Source organism: Bicyclus anynana, chromosome 3 (assembly GCF_947172395.1).
Source record: "Bicyclus anynana chromosome 3, ilBicAnyn1.1, whole genome shotgun sequence".
NCBI classification, from domain to species: Eukaryota; Metazoa; Arthropoda; class Insecta; order Lepidoptera; family Nymphalidae; genus Bicyclus; species Bicyclus anynana.
The window spans coordinates 1392705-1408794 of record NC_069085.1 but is presented as its reverse complement, the minus strand read 5'-3'; the positions used below and the strand labels follow the sequence as shown (position 1 = coordinate 1408794).

Genomic DNA, 16090 nt, shown 5'->3' with positions numbered 1-16090 from the left:
AGGATAGATAAAGGAGTGTGTTACATGGATAGACGGAATTATTCGAATTACTTTGTAATTAAAACATAAAAAAAAAAAAATTTTTAGGTAAAAAAATGTTAGTTATGCAGTTCGGCTCCTTTAAGTGGACACGTCAACAGCTTAAACTTATGGGAAATACTCCCCAGCACCCTGTATAATACAGATATAATTTAAATATACAATGTCAATATTTTTAGAGCCACGCAGGATCCACCGCTAGGTGGTTATTTTGAGTCTACAATGAACATAGTAGACAAAACGATATCTCGATTTCGAGGACCATGTATTTGTTGTGAAATGTACAATAAATATTACGATGCTAACCAACTCCAACGAAAACTTAAGAAGAAAAAGAAGAAGACTTGTTATTGTGATGTTGAGAGAGCACCGAAGAACAAATATGGAATTTGTATTAGAAACAAAAGAAGTCGATTCTTGCCAGATTGTAATATGGGAGCAATAAATATGGAACCATACACAAAGTCATGTATTAGAGATATTAATGAAAATAACAACAATGGTTCTTTACAAACATCGTCTGTATATTTTGCTGAAGGACGCATACGTCACCTGCATTACTTTAATTCTGATAAAATAATACAAAGCAGCGGCTCATTAAATAATAAACAGTCTTTCGGAAAAGTTTTAAGTTTTGTCTGTTCAGGTCTGGTATACTTTTAAAAAAGTTGTCTAGTATAAAATTAAAAAAAGGAAAATCAAATGAAAGACAACTCGAAAGGAGTTTTGATTTAAAAAATGAGGATTCACTAACGCCTAGTAGTTCTGTCTGGTATGAATGAAATACAATCTAAAAATAAAATGAATATTTTTTTTTTATAAGTATTCTCTACAAGTTAGCCCTTGACTACAATCTCACCTGATTGTAATTGTTGATGCAATCTAAGATGGAAGTGGGCGAATTTGTTAGGAGTAGGATGAAATCCACGATTCTTTAGGTTTTTTCACGAAACGGAACGGAACGCTAAATCACTTGGCGGTACGTCTTTGTCGGTGTAGGATGGTCAATAGCCACGGCCGAATCGTCCCACCAGCTAGACCTGGACCAATTTAGAATACCTCATATGGCCCAGCTGCGGATCGAACCCAGGACCTCCGTCTTGTAAATCCACCGCGCATACCACTGCGCCACGGAGACCGTCAAAAGTCAAATTCAACAGAAGATTAATTAATATCATCGCAAAACTGTAGCAACGTAAAAATTCAACATTCGATTAGTATTAGCTACTAGTTCTGTATCTATACTAAAATTATAAAGCTGAAGAGTTTGTTTGTTTGATTGAACGCGCTAATCTCAGGAACTACTGGTCTGTCTTGAAGCGTAGGGGTAGGGTAAGCGAAGGTAGAAGGATGTGGAAAAAGTGGTTTAAAAAGTTTACATCGAGTTTCACGAGGTCACGCGCACGAAGTCGCGGTCGTCTGCAGCTAGTCATATTATGTAAAGTCTTCGGGCTTTTTGAAAGGACAATCTTAAATCAAATTAAAGAAACTGATAGACAGACAGAAGACGAGAAAGCTTTAAGAAGAGTTAGTAATTTAAATATATCATCAAATCATTAAAAAACCGACAAAGTGCATGTCAGGCCACGCGCAGTTAACTCACGGACGGACAGACGGACAGACTGACAGATAAGATGGACTACCCTATATATTAATTTACTCTTTGGACGGGACTATGAATGGAACCAAAGGGTAAAAATCAGGGTGCCAATTGATGTAAAACCATAGATTTACGATTCGGTACAAGAGATTTAAGAGTCGATCATAGTCGATAAGTCGGTACCACAGATTTACGAGTCGGTACAGGTACCGTCGGTACAGAGTACCGTCAAGGTCATTTTGGTAAAATACGAGTTAAATTATTATGATGGTTATGATCATAGTCATAGACATCTATGGTTATGACTTAATTGAGCTACGTGACAATTTCATTCATATTTAAATTATTGACAATATTGACAAATATATTTCTACATCTTAATGTCATAACACTATGATGAAATTAATAAGTAAATAAATATGAAACATTAAAAATATTAATATGAATAGAAGTGTTTCTTTGTGGTGGAACCCAAAACAAGGTAAATTTTGGGTAATAAAGTAAACTTACATAATACATACTACGTCGGATCTCCAAAATGAACCGGAGAAAATTTTGGAAAAAAATTATGTAAAAAATAACGACTCAAAAGATTCTAAAATGATTAACCGTTCTTATAAGAAAATAATAGCAGTATCAAAACAAAATATAGTCAAGAAAGATAGTCTAAATAATGATGAAAATAACCAAAAAAATAAAGGCAAAGAAAAGGCTGAAATAAAAGTAATAAAGTTAGCTAGTGAAATTGAAGCAGACTTAAAAGAAAGGTCAATAAAAGTTGAAAAAATAATTAAGCAAAATCTGGCGGAAAATTTCGAGAGATTTCAACGCATAGTTAAGGAAGAAGTCAATCACAAAGAAGACAACCGAGTTGAAGATATGACAAAAAATAAAGAAATAAATGGAAATATTATTGAAGTAAAAGAAAATAAACAGATCATAAATGAAGGGGTAAGAGATAAGTCAAATGTTAAAAGAGTTGAGCCTATAGTAGTAGACGTCGAAAAGTATCATCAAATTTATCTCTTTAGTGAAAAGAAAGAATTAAAAGAAAATTTAGTGGTTGAAGAAGGAAAAACGGATTTGAAATGTCAAAAATGGAAACAAGTTAAAGAAGACTTTGATAAGTTTCAAAAAGAAAATGAAGAAAAGGTCATAGTAAATGAAAATGTGGATAAACAAATTAAGATTATAAAGGAAGATAAAGAAAAATATCACGAAATTACTGAAGTAGTAAAACAAGAACACCTCAAAAAAAAGTATAAATTTAAAGAAGAAGTTGAAAAAGAAGTTTATGAAATTATATATGATCTTAAAAAAGGAATGGAAACGGAAAGGGAAGAATATATTCACAAACTAAATATAAATACCAAAGAAGCTGAGAACGGTCTACCAAAAAAACTAGAAGAAATGATTGATGAATTAGTTTCAAAACGAATAGGTGAAAAAGAAAAATGTGCACAAGAATGTGCAGAAAAGGTTAAAGAGATCGTTGAAGAAATCGTTAATAAAACAGTTCTAAAAAAAGATTTAATAAAAAAAATATTTAATAAAAAAAAACCAAGTTGTGTTAAAAAAATATTACCTTCTGTTAAGAAATGTAGCAAAAAAGCAAAATTAATAAAGGACGCATTCAATGAAAAATTTGGTAAGAAAATTAAAGTAAAGAACCTACTTCCGGAAGAAAGTGAAAAAATTAAAAAAAGACGAATTGAAGATGGTGTAGATAATGTTATGGAAGCTAATGATAATATAAGCATGAATGATGGTAAAAATTTAAAGTGTTTAAAATGTAAGAATAATTTTTTTGCATCACTAATTACATGCAAAGAAAAAGATCAGAAATGTAAATATAAACTACATTTGTCATTATTGACACTCAAGAATAAATTTAAGGCAGCAAAGGAAATAATTACGATAGAAGCTGGTAAAAAAAATAAAATTAAAGATAACATTAAAAATGATCAAATCGGTGAAGCAAAAGAAGAAGTTGATAAGACAAAAGAAAAAGATAAAAAAATAATGGAAGATACCAGAGATAAAAAAGAGGCCTTAAAAGATAAAATTAAACAAAGATGTCTTAAATGTAAAAATAAACTATATATGTCACTATTGAGATTTAAAGAAAAAACAAAATCAGTAAAGAACATATTTAAGATGAAAAGTGGTATGAAAAACAATAACCAAAAATTAGGTCTAAAAATTGAGTCATCGTGTGATTTGGAAAATGAAAAAGTTAAAAAAATGGTAGAAAAAATTGTTAAAAAGAAGATACAACAAGAGATTAATGGAAAAGTAGCTGAAATTAAAGTACAAGTCGAAGAAAAAGTTAAAGAAATGGTAGAAAATATTGTCAAAAAACAAACGACTAAGGAAAATGTTGAGGATAAACACAAAAATGTTATGAAAAATGTCGAACTAGATAAAATAATAATTAAAGAAGGGGTTAAGGAAGTAAAAGTGGATGAAAAGAAAATGATAGAACTGGTTGAAGAAAGCAAAAAAGTTGACGATGAACGAGAAGTTGATACGCTTAAAGTTAAGGAATTAAGTAAAGAGAAACATGAGAAAGAAGATGGATTTACAATTGTAAAACTTGAAAAAGCTAAAAACGGTGAAACAAATTTAGGAGATGTCCAAGAAAAAGAAAGAAATTTCGAAAAAATTTTTGAAAAACACAAAGAAGAAGATGAAAATAAAAATAAATTTAATGAAAGAGATTCAATAAATAAAGAAGATAAAGTCAAAGTAACTGTCGACGAATTTCAAGGAAACATTGAAATAATTCAACAAGATAGTAAAAGCTTAGGTAACGACGTTAACTTCAACAAAAACTTTGAGGGACAAATCGAAAAAGGTAAAGGGAAAATCAGGAGTGGAGATGATGAAACTTCTGACGGAACGTTTGAAAACAAAACTGATATCATTGGGGGAAAATTTGAACAAGAAAAACAAGGCCTTGGTAAAAAAAACAGTATAAAAAATGTTTTTAAATCAAAAGGTTTACAATATATTAAACACCTTAAGACGTCAACAAAGAAAGCTGTAGAAAATATACAGAAAAAAATAGACACTCTTAAGAAACAAAATACCTTAAATAAGAATCAGAGACAAGCTCCTAATTGTTTAAAAAAACTTGCTGGCAACATAAGAAGCCTAAGAGGAAAAAAAGACGAGAAAGAAAAATTAAAATATTCAGTCAAAGACGAAACACAAAACTTAGATCTAGTTAAAGATAAAACTCAAGACCAAGGCAAACTTGAAAAAAACGTTGTGAAAATTAAAGGACAACCTGACGAAGTTACAAAAAAACCTACAGGAATTAATCTAGAAGTCGCAGATATAAATAAAGAAAAAGATAAAAAAGTTGAAAGAGTAAGTGATACAGTTACAACAGAAGCTGAACTTCAGGGAGCAGAAAAACAAATTCAAGAGCTTAGAAAGGAAGAAGGTAAGGAACATTTTGGAGAAGTAAAAGGAGGTGTCGAGTTAATTAAAAGTGACGTTAAAGAAGAAAATGAAGTAGGTAAAGGACAAGTACCAGAAGAAGGTAAAGGAGAGGGTAAAGTACAAGCTATTGAAGAAGATAAGAAAGAAGGTGATAAACTCCAACAAACTGCAGAGGAACTTCAAGGAAATGTTAAAGAAATTAAATCAAACAGAAGAAGCTTAGTTGATGACGTTAAAATTCACGAAGATGTTGAGGAGCAAATCGAAAACGTTAAGAAGAAATTTAAGAGCAGAGTTGATGAAGCTGCTAACAGAACATCTGAAATCAACACTGATATCAAGGTAGGAAAAGATAAACAAGAAAAACAAGACCTTGGTAAGAAAAACGGTTTAAAAGATATTTTAAAATCAAAAGGTTTAAAATATGTTGAGAAATTTAAAACGGCAACAAAGAAAGCTCTAGAAAATACAAAGAAAAAAATAGACACTATTAAGAAAAAAAAAGGTTTAACAAAGAAAAAAGTTAAAGAAAATGTTGATGAAAAAGGCAAAAAAAAGATTCAGAAAAAAGGACCCAAGCGTCTCAAAAAACTTATTGATAAAATAAAGAGCCTAAAAGGAAAAAAGGACGAAAAAGTTGAAGGAGTAGGCGAGGAAATAACGGCAGTATCTAAAGTTAAACGAGCAGAAAAACAAATTGAAAAGTTTAAACTAGATAAAAGTAAAGAAAATATTGGGGAAGCTAAAAGAGAAGTCCTTTTAGTTAAAGGTGGCATTAGTGAAGTAACAGAAGAAGCCACAGAAAAGGATGAAGGACAATTACGAGAAGAAGGTAAAGGCGAGGGTGAAGGACAAGTTATGGATGAACGTAAAGAAAAGGTTAAAGGAAAAATAACAGAAAAGGGTAAAGAAGAGGTTGAAGAACAAATAAAAGAAGATGGTAAAGAAGAGGATGAAGGACAAGTTACTCAGGAAGGTAAAGTAGAAGGTGAAGGACAAGTAAGAGAAAAAGGTAAAGGAGAGGGTAAAGGACAAGTAAAAGAAGAAGATAAAGGAGAAGGTCAAGTACAAGTTATAGAAGAAAGGAAAGGAGAGGGTGAAGGACAAGTTATAAAAGAAAGTAAAGGGGATGCTAAATTGCACGATGAGGGAGAAGGCAAAGTAATTGTTGAAAAGGTTGGAGAGACAATTGTAGACAAAACACAAGAAACGATAAAAAAGAAAAAGGAAAGAGAGAACAAAGAAAAAACGGAAAGAAATGAAAGAGAAAAAAAAGAAAATAAAGATAGAGAAGAAAAAGAAAAAATAGAAAACAAAGAAAAAGAAAAAAAGGCAAAACGCGAAAGAAAAGAAGAAAAAGAAAGAGAAAAAGAAGAAAGAAAAGAAGAAAAGAAAAGGGAAAAAGAAGAGAAGAAAAAAAATAAAGCAAAAGAAACTTTTCATGAAAAACCGATAAAGCCAGGCCACGAGGAGAATGAATGGTTCATTGAGCAGTATGAAAAATTTGTTGGCAAACGTAGAAAAAAACCTTTAAACCCAGCAGCTATTACCTTAGATACAAAAATAAGAGCAGTGACCCGATTCACTCCAGATGAGTTGTTATATCATCCTGGTACTAAGGTAAAACATAGCATTGACTGAACTTACAATGAAAAGGCATTTTGTACTCGTCCTTAATTTTTAGAGTTACAGTTTAAAAAATATCATATTAATTTTCAAACTATATTTATTATGTTCGAGATTTGTCGAAATTCTACCCTTGAAGGTAATAATATAAATATAATACCTAAAATATGCGAAAATATATGCAAATGGGGATGTGAAATAGGGGTTGAAAGTATACATCGAGTTTCACGCGAACGAAGTCACTGGCTTTTGCTAGTTCAATATAATATTTTTCAAAATGGCGACCTCGTGACGTTACTTCGTATTTTGGCCACCGGTTCAGAGAAGTTTGCGGCAGTATTCGAGTAACTCCATTTACGCCCGAAATTAATAATCAATCCTAATCCGTTTTTTCCCGTCTAAGATCGATATTTCAATCCATTTCTTATATAAAGCATGCCAATAAGCGATCCTCGAATCGAGTTTGCAATCTTAAAAATCAATCTATCATTGGGAGGACGGATCACAGATTAGAGATGGCCTCTGTATGAAAATGTAAATTTTTGCGTGTCAATAACCTATCCGACCATTTTGACATATCCATAGATCGGTGTAAACAAAACGAACTTCTGTACTCAAACTACAAAAACGTCAGTTCAAGTTGTCAAAATTTTTCCGTTCCATTTAGGGCAGTGCGTTCTTCGTCTAGTGTGTATTTGATAATAAAATGAATTTTTTACGTGTTTTGAAATGTAAAGTCATATTTAGCTTAAAAAATATTTCAAGTAGGTATTCCGTTTTTAATTTAAAGATTTGTTACATTTATAAAACGTTGAATAAAAAGTATTATTGAATTAAGCACTGTGCTAAGAACGGAACGACAAGGAGTGAAAAGGTCGCTTGCGATCCGTCAGAAAAACATATTTAGATTGCAGAGTTTTAATATTGGCACGAAGATTAGAGATCAATCGGGCGATTGGCAACAATCTAAGATTTATTTTAATCTTAGATTGGAGATATATTATTAATTTCGGGCGTTATTCGTAGCAATTTGGAATATATACGTTATAAAAGTACACATTTTGGTTTTGTTTTTGCAGGAAAAACTCAAGGAATCATTATTCTTATCATGGTACGGGCCGCCGGTGCCGAAGTGCGCGTGCACCCTCAGAGAATGCTTCTGCGCAGCTGACGATGTGAATATGAGACCAAACAGTATTCCACGCATGTTGAAATGTAATCTTTCGATGTTTCTTTTCTTTTTATTTTTTTTTTCAATTATAAGTTAGTCCTTGACTGCTCTCACCTGGTGTTAAGAGATCACGCAGTCTCAGATGAAAGCGAGCTTACTTGGAAGGGTTACAAGTTTATTGTAACTAGTTAAAAACCTTTTTTTTTTTATCCTTTACAAGTTAGCCCTTGACTACAATCTCACCTGATGGTAAGTGATGATGCAGTCTAAGATGGAAGCGGGCTAACTTGTTAGGAGGAGGATGAAAATCCACACCCATTTCGGTTTCTACACGGCATCGTACCGGAACGCTAAATCGCTTGGCGGTCGTCTTTGCCGGTAGCCTCCCACCAGCCAGACCTGGACCGATTAAGAAAATCTCAATCTGCCCAGCCGGGGATCGAACCCAGGACCTCCGGTTTGTAAATCCACCGCGCATACCACTGCGCCACGGAGGCCGTCAAAAACCTTATGCTCGCCAATGCAAAAGAAAATGGTCAAAACGTCGTCGTCGTTCATTTCTTACTCACGTGACTTTGGTTAAGTCACCGACATAGCTCAATTAGTGGCGAAGGTGAAATGGCAATGGGCAGGGTTACACACATAGTTCGAAGACCCTTGGACCTTGGGGTCACATTGTGCTGGAATGGCGACCCCGCACGTTATATGCAGTGTTGATCCACCCACCACCAGGTGGATTTGCTGACATCAAGCGAGTCACAGGGATTCGCTGGATGCAGGCGGTTCAAGATCGTGATGTTTGGAAGTTCGTACAAAAGGCTTATGTTCTGCAGTGTACGCCCATAGGCTGATATGATGATGATATTGAATTAATTACCTGTGAACGAAAGTCAAGTAAGTATATTTTTGACGTGAACTAGCTCTATCAAAAGCTTTATCGCTCAAACGAAAGGATAAGGGTATCAGGTACTTAAATACGTGTACGAATAATATATTAGGCTCAACAAAATCACGAGCTCGAGTTCGAGCTCATTGGTTCGAGATCTGTGCCGGCCTGTGAAATGCTTTTTCTATTTTTTTTTGTCGCTGGGAAATGCGTTTACGTATTCCGCTCGGAGACTGCTCAGGCAGGATAACATATGGAACTTAAAGCAACTCTGTCATAGACATTTCACGGTAACACTATGATTGTTAGTAACGATACAGTAACGTGTAGTTTTTCCCACAGACTCCATGAAAGTGTGTGATATTTTGTGCAAATTTAACCCCCAAATCCGGCGCAAGTCTAACGCTATGGACTTGTTCAGAAGACTGGAGGCCAGGTGCGCAGCGGAGGTGGATATTTACAACGAAGTTGACAGACAAGGCTTGAGTTAGTCCATTTCTCTTGATATCTTCGTAATAAGATTGGCCGCCGTATCCGAAAATTGGGTTCAAAGGACATTATTGGTGTTTTGTGGAAAAGTATTTTTATCTACTAATCTCTGTATGTGTATCTACAAGTAGGTACCTATATCTACTTCTATTTAATGTTTTATATATTTCAATTAACAGCCTTATGCCATCATAAATACCTGCCATATTAAATATAACGGAATGAAATTACAATGAATAAATGCATTTTTTTAAATAAAAAATATTAAACTATTTGGCGTAGAGAGATTTTATAAAAAAACTTGAGTAATTGGTTGTTTGCATTGTCATGTCATCGGCATATTTTTCCGAAAATGTCATAAAAATGTATATGTATCTATCATAATAATGTATCTATTATAAAAATATATATGTTCTCTACTCGCATCAATCTATCGACAGTTCACAATCTCGCGAGCGGTATTTATATATTATATACCCCAACCCAAAAGTTAATCAAATGCCCAATTCTGGTGAATTCTCAAATTCTGTATGTTTCAGTGCAAGACCTGTACCCGCTCTACTGTTTTGAACAATGTCGTAATTGGAACGAGTCAGCTCGAAAGGCGTTGCAAGATACACTGTTAGTATACAAAAATAGATCATTATTAACAACCCATATTCGGCTCATTGTTCAGCACGAAGTCTCTCAGAATAAGAGTGGTTCGGCCTTGTCCACCACGCTGGCCATATGCGGGTTGGCAGACTTCACACACGTAGAGAATTGAGAAAATTCTCAGGTATGCAGATTTCCTCACGATGTTTTCCTTAACCGTTTCATGTCCTTCACCTTCACTATGTCACGGGCGTCAGCTAATATTATAATATTGTTAGCAAGCCGCGGGGCATCTTGTTTATTTTCTATAATAATATGTTTCAGATTGTTGCCAGCTCTTATTAAACCAAAAAGAGAAATTGGAGAACGAGTGGAGGTAGAAGTAGAACAGAAAGTAAAGAAGAAGAAAAAGGTATTTAAAGTTAAATTCATCCACACTTACCTATATTAAACAGTGGGGAAAGTAAGTTGGACCAAAGAAAGAAAATTGGAACGCGTATATTATGGGTTCAACAGTAGCGCTGTGATATAATGTTTTTACAACTCGATAGTGAGAGCAGGTTCGTAGCTACGCCGTTTCAGCCATGGGCCCCCGGACTGCAGGGGCCTCTTATATGTGAAAGCAAATAATTAGTAAAATGTAATTCACAATCTCACTCAATCTGGCGTTTCCCGGGAAAAAAACATAATATAAAAAACTGCTTACATTATTTAATTTTTTTCACTAAATTAAAACGCTGGTTCCTAAAATTCTGAAAATTGATTTTTAATCAACGATTTGTGTCTTCTTTCCGTATAAAATACCGTCAACCCGCTTATAAATTATAACAATAAAAGTCCATTTTGGGACATGTCTTTTTTTTTTCTTTCATCCCTATCTCTCTATATTTATAGTATCGTTTTAGAAAGTGAGAGATAGAGACGAGTTCTATTCTCACACTATCGTGTTGTAAAAACATGATATCACAGCGGTACTGTTTTACATAATACATGCGTTCCAATTATCTTTCTTTACTACCCACTGCGCCACGCGGCCGTCAATATTGTATACCTAAATAATTAGTTTTAATCCTAATGCCTTGTGTAGAAAGCCGCATCATCGGATTCGTCTGTAGTTGAAATAAAAAGTGAAGAGGATACTTCAACAGGAGAAGACGGAGACAAACTACGGGGAGAAGGAGAAGAGGATGAGGAGGGGGAGGAGGAAGAAGAAGAAGAAGAGAAAGAAGAGGACGAGGATGAAGATCGTATTAGTAACCTCTTCTTTTGTTCAGGTAATAAATCAAATCGAACTTATTCTCATGCTGATTACTTACGAATCATTAAACATCAATCAGTACACCATTATCATCATCATCATCATCAATCATCATTATCAACCCATTAAATTAAATTCGGCTCACTGCTGAGCTCGCGTCTCCTCTCAGGATGAGAAGGGTTAGGGAAAATAGTCCACCACGCTGGCTCAATGCGGATTGGCAGACCACGCAGGGAATTAAGAAAATTCTCTAGTATGCAGGTTTCTTTACAATGTTTTTCCTTCACCGTATGAGACACGTTATATTTAATTTCTTGTGCAGCATGGTGTGTCTTTAACGGTGGAATTCATAGACGTCGTAGGAGCACCCCCAGAGGATCATTCAGCCGCTGAGCGTCGAATTTAACCTCTATTTGTTTGAGAATTTGACACTCAGCGGGTTAATGATCCCCTGAGTTTGCCCCTACAATGTCTATGAATTCCACTGTAAAATAGGCTGAAAATAATAATTTTTGTTTGTTTGTAGTGTCAACTCAGACGGCGAAAATTGATAAGAATGGAAATTTCATATTAACAAAGGGAGCAATGAAGTATTACATATATCCGTCCGTAAAAGACACTGTCTTCCGCAATACGGAGGGCGAGGCGAAAATGGAGATTAGCCCTGTATTACCGTCCGTGTAAGTATTCCATATTAGTAATTATTATAAATGCTAAAGTCAGTCTGTTTGTCTGTTACCTGTAACTAGGAACGGGAAGCGTTGAGGCACACGCCGTGTCTTTTACACGCGTTCATAAATTCAACATGGGTCCAGGGGACCCACGAATACTGTTAATGTTAAGTATTTTTTACTGGGACAGTAGGCACTATAGGTCGCCCAGTGATCGATATTCAACCTATAAATAATAAAATTAAATCTATGTTTCAACCACAGATTAAAAAATAATAGGCAGATAGAGCGCTCGGAACACGGCGGTGTCGTAGCCGTTCGAATACATTGTTTGAATTATGTCGTTCATATCAACGATTTTCCAGAACGTTGACAGATGCATCTGTGAGCTACAGAGAAGGCAGCTTTGAGAGGAGACTCCAAGTATGCACAGAAGAAGCCGGTGATGGGGACTCAGATTACAGTTTCAAAAGGTATGTGTTATTCACTCATCATCATCATGAACAACTTATACTTGGCTCACTATGAGTGGAGCTACGCTACGCTAGTGAGTGGACACCTGTCAGTGTCACCTTTTTATATTTGTTAATTAATTATTAACAATTAATTAATTAACAGTTAATTAATTATCCCAAAATTAATACGTTTATTGTAAGTTGGCAAAATTATTAAATTTTTAATGTTATTTATCGTTATTAAGGTAAAAATATTTAAATATCTCATTTACATTGATATTGACATTATCTCTCTCATTGACATTGATATTGACAGGTGTCAGAAAAGCAATCTTTGAGGAGCCGGACTTTAATGGTTCATCAAGCTGCCTCAATTCCAATTAGCAGATTTCACACATTAAAGAAAATCTGCAAACTTAATTAAGAAAATTCTTAAGTTATGCAGATCACAATGTCTTTGTTTACACCTTATCTATACAAGCTATTATCATAATATTTTTATCTACGTCCTAAATAGTAAGGTCCTGATGGCTAGATAACTTACTTTTGAAACGAGTGATGCCGCGGGTAAATGCTACAAATAAATCAGTTTATTTATACCAACGCTATCATAATGTTCCAAGATGTACCGACATTACGAACCGTACCGTACTGTACCTTTTTATTCAGACCTCAGGCAATAGACGAAGACAGTCGTATCTTACGTTGATTATCGAAAGTCGTAATTATCGTATTTCGTTTTTGATTTAATTTAAACCCTAATTAAATTATAAAAATATTTTCATTGTTATAAATTATTGCATAATTTTCAGATTATATTATATACCTAAGTGAAACTTCACTGTACCATATGTAATGATATATTATACCTAAACTCATAAGTGAAACTATTTTTATAGTATAAACTTTTCATTTTACAGCCTCAAAAATCGTTTGTCGGACTTCATATCTTCGATCTTGAATCCCAAAGGTAAGATCTAAAAACAGTGTACCTATCTACATTATAATATTTTTTTTACTAAAACATAATTAATTTTTATTTATTTATTTTAGATCCTGGCGTGCCTACTAGAAACAGGTAAGATTTTAATCCATATTTCTACTAAGAAGCTTTTGAGAGTCTTTTTACTTTCAGTGTTGATTTGATAGAGATAGATACGCATCAGTTTTTAACCTTCGATTTTTTTTTATTTTTTCATTCTTTACAAGTTAGCCCTTGACTACAATCTTACCTGATGGTAAGTGATGATGCAGTCTACGATGTAAGCGGGCTAACTTGTTAAGAGGAGGATGAAAATCCAAACCCCCTTTCGGTTAAAACATTAGGCGTTATAGTTAGCCCGTTCGTTATCTCTGTCTACGGCTACCCCCGTAGCAATTAAGCGAATTGGATGAGATTTTTTTATCAAACCATATTTTCTAGAGATGGCTCTCGGATATGTTTCATCAAAATCGGTTTATGTTACGAGATAATATCAATTTTGAAAGCGGTGCCAAGCCAGAGGTGTATTAATTAAAGCTGTTTCTGAAAGAGCCACAGGAAAAAACCGTCTGAAATCCTAACACTTTAAAATTTAATCGGCTTGAGTTAATGCATCACTACGGTACGGGCATTTTCGTTATGTTCATATTAACACAAAATTACTAAACCGATTTTCATGAAAATTAAATGGAACTAATCTGGAAGTAAAAGTCGACAATGGTTGGACGATATAAGGACTGGGATAGGCTATCCGTAGCTAAAAGAGGCCAACAATAGGAAGCCTTTTCACGTTATAAGATAAAGATGATGATGGTATTTGTTTGTTTCTACTTGACAAAACTGAAATTGTTATTTATTTACAGAGGCATTCAGATGCTGTGCAAAGAGGTTGTTTGTGACGAAGAAGATGATTGCTACACCGGCTACAATTCGAAACTTAGAGAACTTACTTAAATTATTTTTCTTCTTTGAGCGGAATACTATACATAAATATTAATTTTTAATTTCAGGTAAAGATGTAAACATATTGTCATCTAAATCGAATGTATGAATGTGTTTTAACAAATTCTTGCATTGATATAATCTAAGTTTGAGTCTGTCCACGTTCGCAAAAGTTTTAGTGCTAAAACCAGTACCGGAGGACACGTTGTTGTACTATTTTAGTGCATGTGTTGTTAGTTTAGTTTACGTTATTTTGATGGGAATATCATCTATTTGCAACATGTATAACTATTGTAAAGTAATTAAGAATAAATCAGTAGTGTAAATCATAAGTTTAACTTCCGAAGAGGACAAAACTTTGAGCAAATTGTTAGTAGCTTAGATTAGCTGTTTAACAAAATGTAATATAAATGTTTATAAGATTTTTGTGCCCAGTGTATAAAATATATAAATGTTGTCTATGTGAAAAAATTATGAATTTGTTATGGTATGTGCGTGGGTCGGATTCCCATGTCTGGAAAATATTTGTGTGATGAACTTGGATGTTTACCAGTGTCTGTGCGGGGCAAATTCAGAGCTAACCGATGGGTTATTGAAATTCCTACATTGCACGAATCGGAAACGGGATTAGCGAATTTTATCATGGTTATACAAATACAAGGGCTAAATGTTGTACTAGTCACCCTAGTCTAATGTTCTACAATACCCAAAATAAAAAAATATTTATTTATTTACCACATACTTATATAAGCATTACAGGGTAAACCTTATGCGTTTATATAGTTCTCGTGTTCGATCTATTAGTCTTGCATTAGGTACTTGAACGTATTATGAATGTATTATGTAGTTGAGTAGGTAAATAATAGGTAGATACATTCATAATGTAGATATTGACAGTGTATTTTTTTACACTGTTAACAGAAATAAATTATTTTATATTTGTAAATTTTCAAGTGTTAACATACCTAATAACGTTTATTGTTTAAGTTATTGGTTTAGGTTGCCGCAAATAAAAGATGTTTGGTTTATTATTATTTTTATTAAGTATCTTATTTTAATTTATTAACAAAAAGACTAGCTTACATCTAATTTGTAACTTACAACAGTTATTGTACAGCATAAATAGATTTATTAACATTATCCTTAAATAATGGTGTCTTTCGATTAGCCCTTTACTCTTTGTGGATAGAGTTTGGTTTTCAGGTCAGCACATATCAAAGTATAACTACCCAATTGGCACGAAAAGGAGTTCTTATAGCACTTAGATACTGCAAACTGTACAAGAGCTATTACACAAAATATTATAATTATAACTTTTTGTACTAATTGGGTATTAGTGAAAGTTTATAGTTCACATTGGCGAAGATTGTAGCAACTCTCAAAATTTTTGGGGACATTTTTGTAAGTAGGTATAGCTATTGATAGTTTCATTGATTTGAATAAAATTGCTCATGGCAACACTAATATGATTTGTCGTGTTTGATTTGAGCAGGCAAGAAAACTAATTGCAACTCCATTTATATTGCATGATGGTGTTTTAAAAGAGCAACAGAACCTGCCTTCCAAACCGACGGTAGTCTTTACAAATAATTAAATTTGAAACGTTTCTAAAGTGCTTGTGTTTCTAAAGCATACTTGAAATGAATTAATTTTTGATTTTGATCATTTTCTCTTGTGCATGCGGCAATGTGCACGCACCAGCATGTAAAGGAGATCTTGCAAATTACAAAGATAGGCTTATAGACTTAGTTGAATCCTAAGAATAACTTAGATCTCGAAGTCAAAAGGGCGTTGTGGGCGTCTCTGCACTAGCGGTATGTTGACCTCTTCGGCAGATCGGAACACTTGGGCCGGGTACTGGGGCCGGGCTGTCGGCCTCGCCTGCTGGGCAGCGGGAGCTCTGCGAGGTGCTTCCTCCTAGAATGAT

General features: G+C 34.0%; 2 protein-coding genes across 2 annotated transcripts in view; one reads left to right on the top strand and one right to left on the bottom strand.

The window, feature by feature from the left end:
• Window positions 1-7485: 7485 nt before the first annotated feature.
• On the top strand, window positions 7486-15050 carry LOC112051877 (uncharacterized). Its single transcript, XM_052891196.1, has 10 exons — window positions 7486-7930; window positions 9115-9258; window positions 9801-9882; window positions 10180-10267; window positions 10943-11129; window positions 11640-11793; window positions 12150-12257; window positions 13160-13209; window positions 13293-13317; window positions 14085-15050. Exons 1-10 carry the CDS (start codon window positions 7897-7899, stop codon window positions 14173-14175), a joined length of 963 nt encoding a protein of 320 aa, XP_052747156.1. The 5' UTR covers window positions 7486-7896; the 3' UTR covers window positions 14176-15050.
• Window positions 15051-15182: 132 nt separating this feature from the next.
• The window catches only part of LOC112051874 (uncharacterized), a 30872-nt gene continuing 29964 nt past the window's right edge, over window positions 15183-16090 (bottom strand). The window contains exon 6 of the mRNA XM_024090691.2: window positions 15183-16080. Coding sequence (XP_023946459.1) covers window positions 15931-16080 — 150 coding nt within the window. The 3' untranslated portion in view covers window positions 15183-15930. The remainder of the gene's footprint in view (window positions 16081-16090) is intronic.

Coding starts and splice junctions, on each gene's coding strand:
- LOC112051877 (XM_052891196.1), top strand. CDS start 7,897: ATGAGACCAAACAGTATTCCACGCATGTTGAAAT. Junction 9,883..10,179: donor AAGGCGTTGCAAGATACACT/GTTAGTATACAA, acceptor AATATGTTTCAG/ATTGTTGCCAGCTCTTATTA. Junction 12,258..13,159: donor TCAGATTACAGTTTCAAAAG/GTATGTGTTATT, acceptor TTCATTTTACAG/CCTCAAAAATCGTTTGTCGG.